Below are 20599 nucleotides of genomic sequence, written 5' to 3' on the forward strand. Positions count from 1 at the left end.
TGATACATGCTTCCCATCAATACTTAATTTGATAATTTATGTTCTTATAATCTATTTCTATGGCAATATTTTGGCTGATATTGTAGCAACAACTTTCTGAGATAGCAGGCAAACCGTGGAGGGAGTCGCGTCCACGAGTTTGTTATTATGGTCTATATTTCATGAATATAATTTTTCCATCCCATCTGCTTAAGTATTAATCATGAGTTTTGATGGAAGAGTTTACTTTGAAAAACAGCAGAAGTTTACACCCTTTTGGTATAATATTTCTGGAACATTAAGTTGACCTATCAGAAGAAAGGGGAACTAATGGATAAAATTCAGCTTTCAACAGAATATTATTTCTTACTTAAATAATTGATCTTCATTACGTTATTAGAGTGAATAAAAAGATTAGGGTAGTTGGGCCTGATTTGTGCAATATAAAGGAAGGGATTAGGCTGAACAATTATACTATGATTGCCCAGTAATTGCCTTCCAACAACAGAGACCTAAATAAAAATCTTCAACAAGCCTCCACATATACATAGTCTATTTCTGGGCAGTATGTATATCAAGCTCCATGTGAAAGTTATACATAAGCTCTTGATACTTGGTGGCTGATAATTTTGGAGTTCTCTGGAGATTATTAGTATAGTTGACATAGTAAAGTCCAAATCTTATGGTATATCCATCTAGCCACTCAAAGTTGTCAAGAAGGGACCAAACAAAGTACCCCCTTACATCTGCACCTTTCCTGATGGCATTTGCCAATGAATTTAAGTTGCTATGTAAGTATTTCACTCTACGAACATCGTTCAAAATATCCTCTATAGAAGAACTGTTCCCAGCAAAGCCTGCAACATTGCCAGTTATGTTAGTAGTTGTATCCGCCGGTAGATCAAATTGCATCTCGCACAAGTAATTAGTTGATGAAATGTATCTCATTCTAAAGGACAAGAATGTGAAATATTTTTCATACCATTTTCAGTGATAAACATAGGAGTATTGTTGAATTTTTCCTTCAGATACATCACAACTTTTTCAATCCCTTGTGGGTACACAAATTGCCAGTCCACTTCCCCCTGATTCATTAAAAAAACATTCTTTAGCAGTGTAGAAAGTGCAAGTAATAATTTGCAGAATAAGATTAAAGATAAGAATACTAATGTGATTTAAGGAAACATACGGGTTCCCCAATGTAGATGCCGTCTCTTTGTGTAGTCCTAAAATAAGAACCCTCTGACCAAGAGTTTCCATTTTCACAGGCAGAATATAAGCAATCTTTGATATAGCAAGCCGAATAATGATTGATGCCAATGAAATCTAGGCCATAACTCAACTTGCTCAAATCATTCATTGAAAATTCTGGAAGATTAGATCCCAATATTTGTACCATTTCTTTAGGATATGTTCCTAATATAATAGGGTCTAAAAACCTGCAAGTGGGTACTTAGTAAGAAAATATTCTTTTACTCTCTTTCCGATGCATAAATATCAGATCGTAGAACCAAATTACTTATATAGAAGGCTTACCAACTGTCATAGAATGATCGAGCTCTATGAGTTGCAGCTATGTCTTCTGAGGAATTGCTTAACGGTTCATACCATTCGAAACCCATAGTAATGCCAATCATGCCTCCTTGACTTTTCTGAAAAGCAGCAGAAAATAGACTATATTAACTAACTTACAATTTCAGGGTCGATTGAAATGAAGGAATCAGAAGGAAAAGACCCCAAAAAGAAGAAAAGAAAGAAAGTGGGATTCCTATATTATGGTGATTTGATAGATAGCATAATGGAGGGAGTTTCCAAGGATAACATTTTCACATCTAGTCGTCTAAATATACAATTTCCCTATTTTACTTCATCAAAAATAGTTAGAGACTCATGATGATATCTTGCTTTACCTAGTGTTCCCTTCCCTTTCAATAGACAAGCCAACATGAGTAGCATTGCACTAGAAGAGTAATTACTATTTGAACAAGTTGTGTGCAAGATCATGCCAAGTTGAGAATTGACATGATAATGGAGAAAAGGGAATTAAAGAGCCGTCGAAAAAACCTGATATCTGGTGCGGTAAATGCTGACAGCATCTGCATGAGATAGGATCATATTGTGAGCTGCAATGAAGGGTTCCCTTTCTGAATCCCCAGCACTACAATTCCCAAATATACCAGAGCATCGAGATGGAGGGCAAGTCCCATCTCTATAGCCACTAATGGCCACGAAGTTAGCCTCATTCATCGTTACCCAGTATTTAACTCTATCTCCCAAGTATTTGAAGCATATGTTTGCGAAATAGCTGAAATCATCCCTGAAACAAAACCCATGTAACACGAATGTAACTTGTTCATCGTTTTGGGTTTTGATAGAATCTACAACTAGCTTTAAGTATAAGAGGGTCCCAACTACTTATGGTAAGTTATGGACAATTATTTGGACTAAATAAAATCTTAACGATGTGATTAAAGTGAGCATGAGTTGTACCCTGGTCCACAAGAGAGTTCTGAGTTCATTGGGATATTTATAGTACTCCACTAGTTAGTAGTAGTTGTCAGTAATAAAGTGTGGCAAAGAAGTTAAAAATTGAGTTAATTAATGACTCTAATAACTCCATTGAGTTAATATATACCTTGAGATGGAGACCTTATAAATTACTGGAGTAATCAAATTGAATGGGATTTGGATGGCTTGTAACCAATTGTGAACCTAAATGGAGTAAGTTTGAAATTGTCATAACAGGTATTGATATAGTTTGATACAAACTATCATGTTGGTTGATTTAATTGGACGTGCTTAACGTCATTTAAGTATTTGGAGTGCGAGGTAGATGTAAGTTGAGATGTATGTCCCTTTAAGGTATTTTTATGAAAAATACATATTTCCTAAGATATAGAAAATGTTTAGAAATGTTTATAATGTAGAATGCATGCTCTTATAAATGTTTTAAGATATGTAGAATGCATGTTCATATCATGGATAGATAGATGTTCTGATACACAGTTTAAAGCATTGGGCTCCTCTAAAATTGGGCTGTGACGCTTACCGTATCTGTGAACTTAGCCAACCACCATATCTGTCCTCAAGTTCTTGTGGTATGTCAAAATGTGTTAATGTGACAAACGGCTGGATCCCTGAAGTCATAGCAAATAACGAACTCGTTTGAGCCCAAAATTTTACTTCTTTTCTACATTTTGGATTATCTAAAGCATAAAACTGTAATTAGCAAGAGAAGCAGAATTGACCTTTCTGTAGGAGTGCATCAATGAGCTTACTGTAGTGCTCAATTCCGGCCATATTAACTTCTCCAAATATCCCCTCTGAATAAAATTACAACCGACCAAAAAAAATAAAAAAGATTCTCATTGTAAAACAATTAGGAGTTTATTTGTTTAAGACGAGGAAGGGGAGCCTTGGCGTAACTGGTAAAATTGCCTCCATGTGATCAGGAGGTTACGGGTTCGAGCCGTGGAAACAACATCTTGTAGAAATATTGGGTAAGGCTGCGTACCATAGATTCTTGTGGTCCGGCCCTTCCCGGACCCCGCACATAGCAGAAACTTAGTGTACCGGGCTGCCCTTATTAGTTTAAGATAAGATGAAGGAAAGAGAGCAGTGACAGTTATAACTTACTAGGCAGAATTCTTGCCCATGAGATAGAGAAACGAAAGCTATTCACACCCATATCTGCCATGAGTTTGATGTCCTCCTGTTTACATTTTAATACCAAACAGATTAGAACTCTTCCATTTCATGATTTACGCTTTTATATTATTGCTAATACACTGCATTAGTCTAAGCAGCTTTGAAATTAGCAACAAATGCGCATGTTCTTATCTGCTTTCATATGATGCTGATTAGTTTTGACCCATAAACTGAAACCAATTATGTGAGTTTTAAATCCTAATTACAAAGAAGAATCTAACTTTTTTCGCCCTTTTGTGTCAACATGCATGTATGCCTTCTGTCCAGCACAATTAGGCTGTTCACTTTGCTTATGCAGGAACAAAATTAATTTTGATCTCCTAATAAAGTGACAAATTGTTCAATCGTAAGTACCTCCTATCTAGTTTATATATTGTTGTGTGAGCAGTATTTCATAATAGCATGAAAACGTTTTGAGTGAGTTTCAGTAGGCAAAAATTATTTAGCAAAAACAATCTAATTAATCTCAATGTCCCTCACTTTTGATTCATATCAACTGGTTTGGCATTTCACTCAGGATAAAATACAAATTGTGCAAGGTTCAGAAATACATTGTCCCCCGACTAACACCTCTCCCAGCTATATATATATTTCTTAATTCTCTCTTTCCCAACTTCATCGTTCTTTTTTCATTCACTTAATTACCATTCCTAACTCAATACGCGGTGGATCAACCTCCCCCTTTTTGCCATCCCTACTGACATTTCTTAAAGGTAGTGGGTATTTGTGTAACAGCTGCCTCCTGTGCCAAAATAGTGAATCTGATTTAAACACATTTATGTAGTCAAGAAGAAGGCAGAAAATTATTCTCAGTGCAATACTAGAAAATTTACATAATATGTAGGAAGTATATATTTACATTTAGAATGAATGTGTAATATAGCCAAATTTTCATGACATTTGCCATGACATAATATCCATTATAACAAATTTGTGGTTCATGACATTTGTCATTATAACAAATTTGTGATTCATGACATTTGCCATGACATAATATCCATTATTAGGCTAAGGATTTCTTGTTATAAATAGAGGAGTTTCTCCTCATTTGTAAACACACCAATTCAAGAGTTTTTCACTCTTGTCTTTCTTTCTACTCCTTTATTTCATTATAGAGTATTTTGTAAGAGAGTGAGTGTTGGGAAACACTTTTGTGAACCCTTTCTTTGGAGTGATCTTGTGAGGTTATTCTCTTGGGGTATTTGGGATTAATTAGAGTATTTACTCTAATTTTGTACTCTCTTTTGTACTCTTGTTGGTATAGTGAAATTGCTCCTCTCCGCGTGTGGACGTAGGTCACCTTGACCAAACCACGTTAAATTTGTGTCTTTTTTATTTTCTTTAATTGCCTTTATTATCAACTTCCACTGTCTTTGTTATTATTATTATACCGTTGTTTGGCTAAATTTCGCACTACCCGGGTTTCCGATCCTAACAAATTGGTATCAGAGCCAGATCTAACCGGGTTAGTTTAAATAGCCAAAATGACTCTAACAAAGTCTTATGTTGAGAAATTTGACCGAAGTGCAAACTTCGGAATATGGAAATTAAAGATGGAAGCTATCCTAATTCAGGATGGCTTAGATTTGGCACTGCAAGAAAATGAGAAGATGCCGGATAACATGACGGACGAGGAGTTTGCCGTCATAGACAAAAAGACAAAAGCAGGTATTATTTTAAATCTTTCAAATGAGGTTTTGCGTGAAGTTGCAGCAGAAAGCTCAACCAAAGTCATATGGGAAAAGCTTAAAGCCATATATATATGAAAAGAACAGTAGAAAACAGACTTTACCTAAAGAAAAAACTCTACACTTTTCGTATGGCTGAAGGTACCTCTATACTTACTCATCTTGATACTTTTGATTCTCTTCTTATGGATTTAAGTAACATAGATGCTGAAATCAAAGATGAGGATCAAGCTGTGTTATTGCTTATTTCTTTACCCCAGTCGTTTAAACATATAAGAGATACTATGCTTTATGGAAAGGATAATATCTCTTATAAAGATATCAAATCTATTTTGAAATCAAAAGAACAAATAGGTAGAGATATTACTGGGGAAATTAGTGGGAACCAAGGGGAGGGCTTATTCATAAGAGGTAGATCCAATAAGAAAGATTCAAGTAGTGAGAAACCTAAATCAAGGTCAAAATCCAGAAACAGAAATGTCATGTGCAAATATTGTCATAAGAAAGGTCATATTATTTCTGATTACTTTAAATTGAAAAACAAAGAAAAGCATACAGAAAAGAAAAATGAGCACAAAAATACTGATACTGCCGAAGCAAGTGTAGCTGCTGATTAGACTGAGGGAACTATTTTTTAGCAACTAATAATAGTTTCAAATCTAACAATGAGTGGATTTTAAATTCGGGTTGTTCTTATCATATGTGTCCTAGTCGGGATTTATTTACCACATATGAATCTATTGGAGGTGGAGTTGTCTTGATGGACAACAATGCTGCCTACAAAGTTATTGGAAAAGGTACAGTCCGAATCAAAATGCACGATGGTGTGGTGAGAACTCTCACCGATGTTAGACATGTTCCAGACTTGAAGAAAAATCTCATCTCTTTGGGCACTCTAGAATCTCTTGGGTGCAAGTACACAGGTGAAGGTGAAGTTCTTAAAATTTCTCATGGTGCTTTTGTGATCATGAAAGCACGCAGATCTGATACGTTGTATACACTTTTGGGATCTACTGTTACAGGTGCTGCTGCAGTTTCAATATCAGATAAATCAGATTCTGACATCACCAAATTATGGCATATGTGATTGGGGTATATGAGTGAAAAAAGTTTTTTCATCCTCAGTAAAAGAGGTCTCTTATGTGGCCAAAGTACCAGAAATATGGAGTTCTGTGAACATTGTGTGTTCGGGAAGCAGAAAAGAGTCAGCTTCAAATCTCCAGCGATTCATAGAACAAAAGGTACTTTGGATTACATTCATTCAGATCTTTGGGGTCCTTCACGTACCCCATCAAAAGGTGGTGCCAGGTATATGTTAACTTTCATTGATGATTATTCAAGGAAAGTTTGGGTTTATTTCCTGAAAAATAAAAGTGATGTTTTCTTAAATTTCAAATAATGGAAAGTTTTGATTGAGAAGCAAACAGGAAAACAGGTTAAGCGGCTTAGAACAGATAATGGCTTGGAATTTTGTAATGATGAATTCAATGAATTTTGCAAGAATGAAGGAATTGCTCGACATCGTACCGTGAGAATGACACCTTAGCAAAATGGTGTGGCAGAAAGGATGAATAGAACTCTTTTGGAAAGGGCTCGTTGCATGATTTCAAATGCTGGGTTGACAAACGCCTTTTGGGCAAAAGCTATCTCTACAGCTTGTTATATTGTCAACCGAGATCCTTCTGCACCTTTGAACTTTAAGATTCCAGAGAAAATATGGTCAGGTACTCCTGCTAATTATTTTGATTTAAAGATATTTGGTTGCCCTACATACATGCATGTAAATGATGGAAAATTAGAGCCAAGGGCTAAAAAGTGTATTTTCCTTGGGTATGCATCTGGGGTGAAAGGATACCGACTATGGTATCCTAATCCCATGACACCAAAATTTATAATTAGCATAGATGTAACCTTTGATGAATCCTCTATGTTACATTCTAGAAAAGAGTCTTCTAGTTCTTGTAATACAGGTAAATGAAAGAGTATACAAAACTAGGTGGAGATTGAGATTGGCATTCCTTCTAAGCCAAACTCATCAACTTTGGAGCAAAATATAGCTGAAACTCTTGAAGTTGAGACAGAAGCTGAAATTCCTGAAGTTGAGACTCCTGAAGTTGAACTAGAAGAAGAGGAGTATTCTATAGCCAAACATAGACCAAGAAGAGAAGGTAAGCAACCATTAAGCTTTGGAGATTATGTTGCATTTTCTTTTTCAGTTGCACAGGAAACTGAAGAAATTAGAGAACCATCAAAATATTCAGAAGCAGTTTCTGGTGCTGACTCAGCCAAGTGGCTGATTGCAATGAATGAAGAAATTGAGTCTCTCCACAAGAATGGTACTTGGTCTCTTATGAAGCCGCCATCAGGAAAAATAATTGTTGGTTGCAAATGGGTCTTCAAGAAAAAGGATGACATTCCAGGGGTTGAAGATGCGAGGTATAATGCACGATTAGTTGCAAAGGGCTATAGTCAAATACAAGGAGTTGATTTTAATGATATTTTCTCACATGTTGTTAAACATAGCTCTATTTGTGTCTTGTTTGCCTTCGTTGCCATGTATGATTTGGAATTAGAACAACTTGATGTTAAGACAACTTTCTTACATGGCGAACTTGAGGAACAAATATACATGCATCAACCCGAAGGATTTGAAATTGAAGGAAAAGAAGATCATATTTGCTTGTTAAAGAAATCCTTGTACGAATTAAAGCAGTCTCCAAGACAATGGTATAAAAGGTTTGATTCCTTTATGTTGGGTCATGGTTATTCGAAGAGCATGTATGATAGTTGTGTTTACTTCCGGAAGTTAACTAATGGTTCATTTGTGTACCTATTATTATTATATGTTGATGACATGCTCATTGCTGCTAAGGATTTAACAGAAATTCATAATTTGAAAAGTCAGCTGAAAAGTGAATTTGAGATGAAAGATTTGGGAGCAGCTAAGAAAATCCTTGGCATGGAGATCAAAAGAGATTGAAAAGCCAACAGGCTATTTCTCACCTAGAAGAAGTACTTGAAGAAAGTCTTGGAGAGGTTTGTCATGAAAGATGTTAAACCAGTTAGTACCCCTCTTGCTGCTCATTTTAAATTATCAGCTGCTCAGTCCCCGCAGTCAGAGGAAGAAGAGAGGTACATAGCACATGTTCCTTATTCCAGTGCAGTCGGCAGTATTATGTATGCAATGGTTTGTACACGTCCAGATATTTCACAAGTAGTGAGCTTGGTAAGCCGATATATGGCTTGCCCTGGTAAAGCACATTGGCATGCTGTGAAATAGATTCTCAGATACTTGCGAGGTACTTCAAACACATATTTGGAGTTTGGGAGAAATACTAACACTTTGGTTGGTTATGTAGACTCAGATTATGTAAGTGATCTTGACAAAAGAAGATCCGTGACAGGCTATGTATTTTGCATCGGTGGTTGCGCTATTAGTTGGAAAGCTACATTATAACATGTAGTAGCTTTATCTACTACCGAAGCAGAATATATGACAGTGACCGAGGCGACCAAAGAAACTTTATGGTTGAAGGGTCTACTTGCAGAACTCAATTTACACCAAAGTGGTATTACCATTTTCTGTGATAGTCAAAGTGCCATTCACTTGACTAAAGATCAAATGTATCATAAGAGGACGAAGCACATTGATATAAAGTATCATTTCATCTGAGAAACCATTGATGAAAGAAAAGTCTCTATTCAGAAGATCAACACTAGAGACAATCCTTCTGACATGTTCACAAAACCTCTTCAAGTGTCCAAGTTCAAGCTTTGCCTGAACATGATTGGCATTTATGAAGAATGATTTTTCCCATTGGGTTTTTGGCGGAGAATGTGGAGCAAATTTACTATATATAAGCCGAAATTAGGCCAAGGTGGAGATTTGTAATATGGCCAAATTTTCATGACATTTGCCATGACATAATATCCATTATAATAAATTTGTGGTTCATGACATTTGCCATGACATAATATCTATTATAACAAATTTGTGAATCATGACATTTGCCATGACATAATATCCATTATTAGGCTAATGATTTCTTGCTATAAATAGAGGAGTTTCTCCTCATTTGTAAACACACCAATTCAAGAGCTTTTCACTCTTGTCTTTCTTTGTCCTCCTTTATTTCATTATAGAGTATTTTGTAAGAGAGTGAGTGTTGGAAAATACTTGTGTGAACCCTTTCTTTGGAGTGATCTTGTGAGGTTATTATCTTGGGGTATTTGGGATTAATTAGAGTATTTACTCTAATTTGTACTCTCTTTTGTACTCTTGTTGGTATAGTGAAATTGCTCCTCTCCGTTTGTGGACGTAAGTCACCTTGACCGAACCACGTTAAATTTGTGTCTTCTTTATATTCTTTAATTGCCGTTATTATCAACTTCCATTGTCTTTGTTATTGTCATTATACCGTTGTTTTGCTAAATTTCACACTACCCGGGTTCCCGATCCTAACAGAATATATAGGATTTTACTACATTAAGCAATAGCTACGTGACCGTTCTTGGTAAAATTAAAGAAACCTACTTAATTCTATATTGATGCCTCTGAAGAAAATTTTTGATTGAGCGGAAAAGCAAAAAGAAAACTAAGTTAGATGTTGAACACGTTGAACAAAGAATCAAAAGAAGCCTAGAATGGGTTCGATTTGGTAGAATATATTGTATAGATGAAGTTCGATGCTAATTGCTAGCTACCATGGAGTGATACTTGAGTATTTATTGTTCAAAATAGTCATTGATAGACCAAAATCATACTTTAGAAATACCATAATTATCTTTTGCAAATCTACTGTATAAACTTAAACAACGATAAAGAATAACCTAAGACTTGTTCGAATCCAGATGATTCTCATTCTACCATTTGGTATTTTCATTAAATGAAGATTAAACTTTGGATAATGAGTTGCATCAGCCTATTTATCATGGTGTGTTCCTACATTGAATGGATTGTAGCTAAAGAAGAAAATAGTAAAAAAAAATTATATTCTTTTCAATGCACAGTCTGAATCACCGTTAAGTTTTCTCATTGACCACGTTAGTTTTTTAACAAGAGTTAACCCAGTTTTTTAGTTGGATCTCCACTTTAGAAAACTTAAGGGACTAAAAACGCTCAAGGACATATTTAAAGGATAAAAATAAATCTACTTCCATAAAAGACAATTTTAGCTTAAAACTCGGCAATTGGTTCTGTGTTTGCAGAAATTAATTAATTTTTGAAGCATTTAAAATAAAAAAAGGCTGAGCATCAACTAGATAATAGATTACCAAATAACGATGGTAGTGATCAACAGCAACATCTCCATTGCTTCCATCCTTAACATGACCTGCAACAAGACAAAAATAATAAATTACATGAATTCTTTTTTCTCTATTTGTGGGGTGTGCGGGGAGCTGGTGACTGGTGTTGCTTGATTTGGTAGCCTAAAAACACAGTAAATAAAATTCGTGTTGCAAACATTGAAAGAAATTGGCATTCTGAAAGCTCACCAGCTTCATGGGTAAAAACGTCCCAGTTGCTGAGGCCTTTCCCATCACTGAGGAAAGCTCCTTCATACTACGTAGAAAAAAAGAAGAGCGGTTACAAACAAGAATATCGGGAAAAAGGTAAAAACAAAAAGGGGGAAAAAGAACTGTGAGAAGAACCTGGTAATATGAAGAGGCCGTTCCAAACAAGAAATTGCTTGACAATGTAACTTGGTTTGAATTTTCTTGGAAAATAAGCTTGTCTGTTTGATGACATGACACCATGAAACCAGAAAAGAAGATACAAATTGCTAAGCAGGTATGCCAAAACACTGCAGGTTCCATGTTAGGAAGTCAAAAGTACACTGTTTTTTTCAGTGGAAATGATGGGAAGATAATTAGTTGCTTGTACTTCAATTTTAAAGTCAGAGAGAAAAGGCAAGAAGAAAAGGCAACATCTCACACGTTTAAATAGAAATAATCTAGAGAAAATGGCCAGAAATATCCCTCAGCTATACTCAACACTTAAAACTACATCCTTGTACTATCACAATGAGCAAAAAACATTCCCTAAACTGTCACAAAAATGAGAAATTACATCCTTCCGTTAGTTTTCTGTTAAAAACTAACGAGTTCAACCAGAAGCACATGCATGACTATTCCGCAGAACCACCAACTCTGTCGGAGTGCGAGCTGACGTAAATAAAAATTCAGCACATGCTTAAAATTCTTCCTTATGTCTCTCCCTCCTCCTCTTGGTTCAATTTTACGTCCCTTCTCAATTTCTATATTTTTACATACATGGAAAAACGTAAATTATATAGCTGGATAGAGGAAATCTGGTTTATTAAGCGGTAAAAAAAGTTCATAAATCAATTTATTTTATAAAAAAATTGAACTATTAAACCAAATTGCAAATTAATAAGTTATGTAAAAAGGAAGAAACTATCTTACATGTTATTCTACATATTGTCGTAAATTAATCCCATCAAATATGTACTCCTTTTCTTGTTAACGGTATTCCTTTTCTTTTCTCGGAACATCTTATAATCTTATTAAGTTTTAGTAAAAGATGAAAGTGTTTTTATATGACACTTAAAAAGAAAAAGAGAATAGAAAATCTATATACATATATACAGAGGTTGAGTTGCCAGACTAAATATGCTGAAAATTTGCTAATGTGTTGGATCCGCCAATAAGAGGTGCTAATTATAACATATAAATATATTATTATGGCTGTTAAAAAAGATACAAATTTTCACCAAGAGATAACGACTATGATTAATTACACAAATATTTCTTGCATCATATATAAGAGGATTTTTAGACTGTAAAAATTCATAAATTCATCCTCTCTGTAAGGATAATTAATGGTAATTTAAGTAGTGGTTTCAATGGTATAGTTCCGCAAGGAAAAAGTTGTAAGTATCTGAAACTGAGTATTATATTGATTTGCTTAAAAAAAAAATATTAGCAGAAAATGATATTTTAATTTTATATACAAGTAATGCAAAGCTTTTAAAAGCCACTGTTCCGTTTTTAAAAAAAATGCTTTTATTAATTTCGCTGCCACATCATGAAATTCTAGTCCCAGATTTCTCCAACTATTTTCATAATGCATGAAATAAGTGTTATTATATCTAACACAATCACTTTGTTATTATTTATTTTAGGTAGGTAACATGCATAAAATTAGTGGTGACCACCCTCCACATCCAACCAAGAGGTTGTGAGTTCGAGTCACCCCAAGAGCAAGGTGAAGAGTTTTTGGAGGGAGGGAGCCGAGGGTCTATCGGAAACAACCTCTCTAACCCATGGTAGGGGTAAGGTTTGCGTACACACTACCCTCCCCAGACCCCACTAGTGAGATTATACTCGGTTGTTGTTGTTGTTGTTGTAGGTAACATGCCTCCTCAGTTATTGTCACGACCCGAAATTCCAACCTCGGGGTCATGATGGCGCCTAACATCCACTAGCTAGGCAAGCCAACGTGAAATAATTAATTGACCAATAATTATGGGCTTTAGGGGTTGTGGTTTTATGCTGGGATCCCTTGCGGTGAGCTTGGGTAGGGATCGTGTTATTCTAGCAAGGAGAAGTATCAACTTGAAGGCAATTCAGAAGGAACTCGGAGAAATAGGACAACTTGGTAGTAGGTTTGGATCAGCACGACAATGGATACGATCTATTCCTTGGGTACTTATGATGTGGTGAGTCTCTACAGGTGTTTTATGAAAATACTCTTAGGTTTGGCAGCTCGCGTGGCTTGGTTGAGTTAGAGAGATTCACTTCTGATGGCTTCATTATGTGCAAATGGATTTCAAAGTGCTCTCAAGGATTTCTACTACGGTTAGAGGTGTATATTTCCTACCGGCATGAGGAACATGTTGCGTATTATGATTTTCTCCTGGATAAGATCAAATTGAAGGTTCTCGACCAATTGAGTATGTAGTTTGCTTGCGACTCAGAGTTGATTATGAGATTCTCGTACTTTTCCTATGATGACATGATAGATGTGGTGTGTTATGTGGGACTGAGATTTTCATGTGCAAGGTCACTGGTCTGTTTCGAAGGGAAGATCATAAATTCATAGACAGTATAGACGGTTTTCGAAGTTTAGATGAATGCTATAACTATTTGGTAATTCCTGAAAAGGGTGCGCATTTCAGAAGGTGCACTTGTTCAGACTTATGTATGCTTCATTGGTATTGTGGTACTCGCATGGTTGATCGAATCCTAATATTCAAATTTTTCTAGGTGGCACAGAAGAATTATAGCAGTATTCGTCATGGGATGATCATGTATGAGAGATATGTTAGACATTCGGGCAGTGGAGTTAGGATCAGATATGGTGATTCATGCATTCTATGGACTTGGAGACCAGGAGTTCTCAGAAACATATTATTTCATGGTTGTGGGCTGTGAAAATATGGCCAAAGCTAGCCAGATGACAGTATGTGTTACAGTTAGGTCATTGTGGACTTTAGGAAGGTTATGTATCTATTTGTGGGTGACCATAGATTATTTGGGGTCCATTGGTAGGCCCAATGATGATGTATTCTACACCGGGTAGGATCGGTTGACTCCGCATTGTTGTTGTTGAGGGATGTGCCATTCAGTTAGAGTTGAGCTTATTCGTATTCTGAGATGCTTTATGAGTTACCCTTCTACGCTACGAGGGGCTGTGATCAGTTGGTTATAGGCACACTTGGTGCGAGTCTATTTGGGCCTTATAGAGGAATTTGAGCGAGATGGATATGGGACTGTTGAATGATTGATTGTGCATTTGGTTATGTTCTTTCTAGACGATAGTATTGCATTATTGGTTCCTTCGTGGTTATAGTCATGCACCTTAGGTACATGATGTCGAATTGTGCATGGCTGTTGATTTTAGGTATACTGGCTAGAGGTATTTTATGTAGACCAGTGTTTGGATGGGGTCACGCATTGCGACAGAGTTTTGTTGAGATATGATCTCTTGTGTTAGATTCATGTGTCTTGATTCTACCATGTATGATGGACTCATAGCATTGGGATTGTGGTGGTACTTGTTGAACTTGCAGGATGGTTCTCTCATTTGAGTCATTTTCCATGATTGTGTACATTTGAATTGTTGCATATTGGTGCGCGGCTTGCACGGTTTGTGGCTATGGGTAGTATTGGTGTGGCATGTTAGTAGGGTAGCTCGTATTTGAAAAGATGAGGCCGTCAGACCTAGAATGGGTACTATCAGATTTGATTGTGGTATATTTGAAAGGATAATGTCATTGACCGGCTTAGAAATTAACTATAGTTCTTGTCGAAGGAGAGGGAGATCCATGAATTGTTGATCAGATGAGTGGTTATGAGTTTCTGCGTGATTCTTTCATCATCGGCAGTGTACGAAGGTTTCAGAACGAGGTTTTGTTTGATACGAGGTTTATTACCGGTATTGGGTTGTTTTGAGCAGCTACTGTGATAGAAAAATTTGCTACAAGTATGTGAGTTGTGTGGTATGGCATGTGATTACATCTTGGGTTATGGTTATGGCTTGATACAGCTTGTTTAGACTTATACAGTGTGTAGCTGCGAGGTTCGGGTCTTGTAGAAAATTCCAGATGTTGTAAATTTTATTCTAAGGTCGAAGTAATGGTCTTCAGTGATGTTGTGTTGCCGAGCCCATATATTGATGACCTTGGAACGATTCTCGGCGTGCCTACTTTGTGTGATTCATGCATTTTATATTTTGTTGTGTTATTTCCTATGTGCCATTCGTTGTCTTTGATCTTACTTGTTGACTGGAGTCGTGATAGAACACTTGCACAAGTATACACCGCAATTAGTCACTTATATCATTCTAAGAAGATGAACCCTGATGTTTACTGATCATTTACATGTATTTTTGTATACTTGCCTTCTATGCGTGAGTTGTACTATTGGCACATGAGTTGTCCGTGCAGATATGAGATAATTCTGCTATTGGCACGTGAGTTTTCCGTGCGGTCATGAGGTATTATTACTGCTAGCACGTGAGTTGTCCGTGCGGATATGAGATATTGTCACTCTCTTAGAACGTGAGTTGTCCGTGCAGATACGAGGTGTTAATGGTATTGCCGCATGAGTTGTCCGTGCAACACGTGAGTTGTCTGTACGATTGTGATTTGTAATGTGGGAACAAATGCCAAGTGATTAGGGTTCGTGTTTTGGGACCCAAGATTTGTGATTATGAGGTGTGGTACCTCGGGGAAACTCTTGCATAAACCTGGGGTGAGAGCGCTTGTTTTATTGGGTTGTTACCTGTTTTTCCTTACTTGGTTTCACCGAACTTTAGTTATATTCTTCTTACTTTTCGGCGTTATTACCTATTGCTCCTTGTTGTTAATTTTTGTTTCTAGTTCTTAATGCAAGTATTGTAACGTTATTCTTACCATGTTTAGCTTTATATTGTTCCTTATTAGTTTTATATCCATACTTGTACAGGTTATTATGTCTAGTAGGTGTCTTGATTGTTCCTCGTCACAACTCCACCAAGGTTAGTCTTGATACTTACTAGGTACAGCAGTGGTGTACTCATGCTATGCTTGTTGCATATTTGTATAGATCCAGGTACTTGGGAGCGCGCTGGTCATTAGTTAATTAATCGAGTATTATTGTGGAGACTCAAGGTATACCTGTCACCGCGTTCGTAGCCCTTAAAGTCACTTTCTAAAGTTTTACTTTGTACTGTTTATTTTTATTCCGGAATAATTGTATTTAAAGAGTTTTTAGTGAACTCAGTATAGCTTATGACTTGTACTACCGATTTTGGAATATTGTATATCATGTTGGGATTGTTGGCTTTATATAGAAATATCGGGTTCATGTTTAATAGTTGTTGGTTAAAATCTGTTATTAATTCAGTAAGGGGTATGCTTACCTAGTTTTAGAGATTAGGTGTTATCACGACTCTTAATGAGGAATTTTGGGTCATGACAATGGTACACGCACAAAATGCATGCCTAAAGACTAAGAATGAAGTATTATAAATAAAAATATGGTAACTTGTGATATCGAATATAATTACATAAGTGGAGTAAATTTTAATCTCAATATATTGACTAAGATGTTTGAGTACTTCTGCGGGCATAATATTTTCCTTTATTGAGTTAGCTAAATAGGATCGACGATCATTATTTTTTTAAAATTTACTTTTTCTATAAATTTTATTTTTTATTTTTAATATAATATTTATATAATTTAAAAAAAAATTATATTCATTAAAATAGATACACACGACAAGATTAGTAAGTAAGAAAAGTGCAACAAGTTTTTTCTTTTGTTCTTATCGGTATCTGAAAGCGATAGGTGGAAAAATTGGATCGAAAAATTAGACCCACTTTGCCAGAAAGATAAAAATATAAAAATACTCTAATAATTAGTAGTTCTTTAATACAACAAGTCAACAACATATGACAAAATGTAACTCTTTATATTATGACAAGATTCGATTCTTTATACTAGCACCCCTATGGCAGCACGAGATAAATATTTAATACGAAAACAAATATGACAAAGTATTGTTTCTCTATATTATGGCAATAGATAATTCTTAATAATTAGTTCTTTATTACAACAACATACGACAAAATGCAATTCTTTATATTATGAGTTGACAAAATTCGATTTTTTAAGCTAGCACCACTTTGGCAGCAAGAGATAAATATTTAATATTAAAACAAATATGACAAACTATTATTTCTTTATATTATGGCAATATATAATACTATATTAGCACCACCTTCCAGCAAGATAAAATATTTAAAATCAATTGTTATGTATTTGACGAGCGCAAAACATAACACATAATTATTGCTCGCTAGTCAAAGATAGTATAGTTTATTTATTGTCTCCACTGGGATTGGATTTAAACAGTGTTCGAATAATCTTTAGTTAATTACTATCCAGGAAAATTAACACTTGATTTTATGATTATCCACTACAATTAACTACTAAAAATTAAGCGATTAACAATTGATCACAAAAGAGAGCAGATGAGCAACAAAGAAAAATCAATGAGAGAAATAATGGTAATTGACTAGACAAGTGCAAGATAATTGACTTGGGATCCAATTCTTGAGTTAGTTCACTCTATAATACTGTTGATTCTCACAAATTCAACAGATAATTAGATTACACTTGGAGCTAATGTTCATCTTTCGATTAAACGTTAATTTCAGTAACTGATTCAATTGAAGCGCGGTAAACAATTACAATGAGTAAAATGATGGTTATGGTCTAAAGGGTAACTTCTCACGAATATTTCCCAATTTTTTTAGTTCCATTAACAATTCAAGAGGCTCTTTCGATTACCTATTTGAATCACGAATATAAACTAGAGTATGAGATTTAAAGAAATTCAATATCAAGCTCCTTTTTCGATTAAGCAAAATAAGAAATAACTTCACAATACAAATTAAAATTCCATCAATTAATTCCAACAATTATCAAGAATCGAATCCCTAATCAAGTTATCAAAACACCGTATATATCAACACCCTAATGAAAATTACTCCATAGTAATGGAAAAAGCCATCTCAATAAGGTTTAAAAACATAGAAAACATCAATGCTAATGATTCGATATAAACTCCTGTATTGCACCGATCGTTGGTTTAAATCTTGATGAATTCTTGTGTCTTCTTGCCTTAGTTGCTTCTCCAATCTTTCGCAGGTAAAAAGATCTCTAAATTTGTATTTTTGATGTATTTATACTATGTAGGAACGGGCACGGACGAAACTATCATTTTGAAGTAGAAGTGGGAAAAGTTGGGCGAGAAAATATACTATCACAACGCACCGGGCGGCGCACCATATGGATTTGTTTGGTCCAACTAGAACTGCTAGTATAGGTGGTAGAAAATATGCTTTTGTCATTGTGGATTATTTTTCTTGATTTACGTGGATTATTATTCTAACTCATAAAGATGAAGCTCTAAGGAATTTTGAAGTTTTCAATAAGAAGGTCCAACGTGGAAAATGATACTACATTTCCACTATCAAAAGTGATCACAGAGGAGAATTTGAAAGCAGAGCTTTTGAAAACTTTTGCAATGACCAAGGAATCTCTCATAACTTCTCTTCACCAAGATCGCCTCAATAGAATGGAGTGGTAAAACGTAAAAATAGAACCTTACAGGACATGGCAAGACCCATGATTGTGGAAAACTCTCTACCTCACCACTTCTGGGCAGAAGCTGTGAACACAACATGTCATATCATCAACAGGTGTTTGATTTGACCCATTCTTAAAAGGACTTCATATGAGCTATGGAATGGTAAGAAATCCAACATCAGTTACTTTCATCCTTTTGGATGCAAATGCTTCATTCACAATAATGGAAAGGACAATCTGGGTAAGTTTGATCCAAAAAGAGACGAAGGAATATTCCTTGGATATTCTCCTTCAAGTAGAGCATATAGAGTTTACAATAAAAGAACCTTATGCATTGAAGAATCAATTCATGGTTTTTTATTGATACTAACCCTCACTCAAGGAATGAAAAACTTTCTGAAGATGAGGAAATTTCTATTATTCCAAAGTCTGTTGTTGTAGGAAAAGACTGTCAAGAGGAGTCAACTGGTCAGCAAAATCAGTCAGCTGAGGAACATAGTGAAATCCAAGAATCTTCTTCAATAAAACAGTCGACTACTGAGGAAAGGGAACTAACCACAAACATCTCAAATGAATGGAAAAGTGAACCTGGATATCCTCAAAAATTCATTATTGGAAATCCACAGGAAGGAATCACTACCACAAGATCTCAAAAGCTAAACTCTCACATGGCTCTAATTTCTCAACTTGAGCCAAAGAAAGTGGATGAAGCACTGAAAGACGTTTACTGGATCAAATCAATGAAAGATGAACTTGATCTATTTGAAAGAAATAAAGTATGAAAACTGGTTCCAAACCCTTCAAGTGCTTCTATTGTAGGAACCAAATGTGTTTACAAAAATAAATTAAATCAATTCGGACTAGTAGTACGAAATAAATCAGGGCTTGTTGCGTAAGGTTATTCCCAGCAAGAAGGAATCGACTACGATGAAACATTCGCATCTGTAGCAAGATTGGAATCTATTCGAATAATACTTGCCTTTGCTTCTCATAAAGTATTCAAACTATTCCAAATGGATGTAAAAAGTGCTTTTCTAAATGGATACATCTCTAAAGAAGTTTACATAAAGCAACCTCCTGGATTTGTAAATAACACTCTCCCAGATCATGTAAATATATTGACTAAAGCTCTATACGGACTCAAGCAAGCTCCCCGAGCCTGGTATGAAAGATTAAGTTCCTTCCTTCTAAATTAAGGTTTCAAACGAGGTAATATCGATACAACTCTGTTTATTAAGCACTCAAATTCAGGTAATCTTATTACTCAAATTTATGTTGACGATATTATTTTTGGAAGCCCTAACTCTATTCTTTGTGAAGAATTTGCTCATTCTATGAGAGGAGAATTCGAAATAAGTATGATGGGAGAGATAACTTACTTTCTTGGACTACAAATCAAATAGTCTCTCAAAGGGATATTTATCAGTCAAACCAAGTACAACAAGGAGCTTATAAAGAAGTTTGGCATGGAGAATGATAAGCCCATTGGGACTCCAATGAGTCCAACAACTACGCTTGATGAAGATAACAATGGAAAAAGTGTTGATGAAACTATGTATAGAGGAATGATTGGATCCTTACTATATCTCACTGCTAGTCGATCAGATATAATGTTCAGTATGTATAAATGTGCAAGATTTCAATCGGCTCCAAAGGAATGCCATTTTACTATTGTTAAGCGCATTATAAGATATCTTATTGGGACCTCTAAATTAGGATTATGGTATGCTCACTCTAATAATTTTGTCTTAAAAGGTTTTTCAGATGCAGATTTTACAGGTGATAAGATCGACAGAAAAAGTACCAGTGGCACATGCCAACTTCTGGGAAATGCACTAGTTTCCTAGCATAGCAAGAAAAAAATTGTGTTGCCTTGTCAACAACTGAAGCAGGATATTTAGCTGTTGGAAGTTGCTGTACACAAGTTCGTTGGATCATGCATCAACTTCTCGACTATGATTTATCTCTTACCTCTACTCCTATATTTTGTTATAATACGAGTGCTATATGTTTGGCAAAATATTCCGTGCATCAATCCAGAGCAAAGCATATAGAAATCAAGCATCATTTTATCTGTGATCATGTTGTTAAAGGTGATATTGTATTAGAGTTCATTGGTATTG

At 35.5% G+C, this 20599-nt stretch overlaps 1 protein-coding gene across 1 annotated transcript; it reads right to left on the bottom strand.

Moving 5' to 3' along the window:
* Window positions 1-319: 319 nt before the first annotated feature.
* LOC138899593 (beta-glucosidase 18-like) lies at window positions 320-11293 on the bottom strand. The gene is made up of 11 exons (XM_070186196.1): window positions 11028-11293; window positions 10872-10938; window positions 10650-10708; window positions 3616-3691; window positions 3228-3302; window positions 3029-3116; window positions 2044-2296; window positions 1516-1631; window positions 1169-1418; window positions 962-1064; window positions 320-836 (listed from the first exon to the last, which is right to left on the bottom strand). Exons 1-11 carry the CDS (start codon window positions 11190-11192, stop codon window positions 532-534), a joined length of 1557 nt encoding a protein of 518 aa, XP_070042297.1. The 5' UTR covers window positions 11193-11293; the 3' UTR covers window positions 320-531.
* Between the last annotated feature and the right edge of the window lie 9306 nt (window positions 11294-20599).

The sequence above is a fragment of the Nicotiana tomentosiformis genome, chromosome 9, assembly GCF_000390325.3.
Source record: "Nicotiana tomentosiformis chromosome 9, ASM39032v3, whole genome shotgun sequence".
Taxonomy (NCBI): domain Eukaryota; kingdom Viridiplantae; phylum Streptophyta; class Magnoliopsida; order Solanales; family Solanaceae; genus Nicotiana; species Nicotiana tomentosiformis.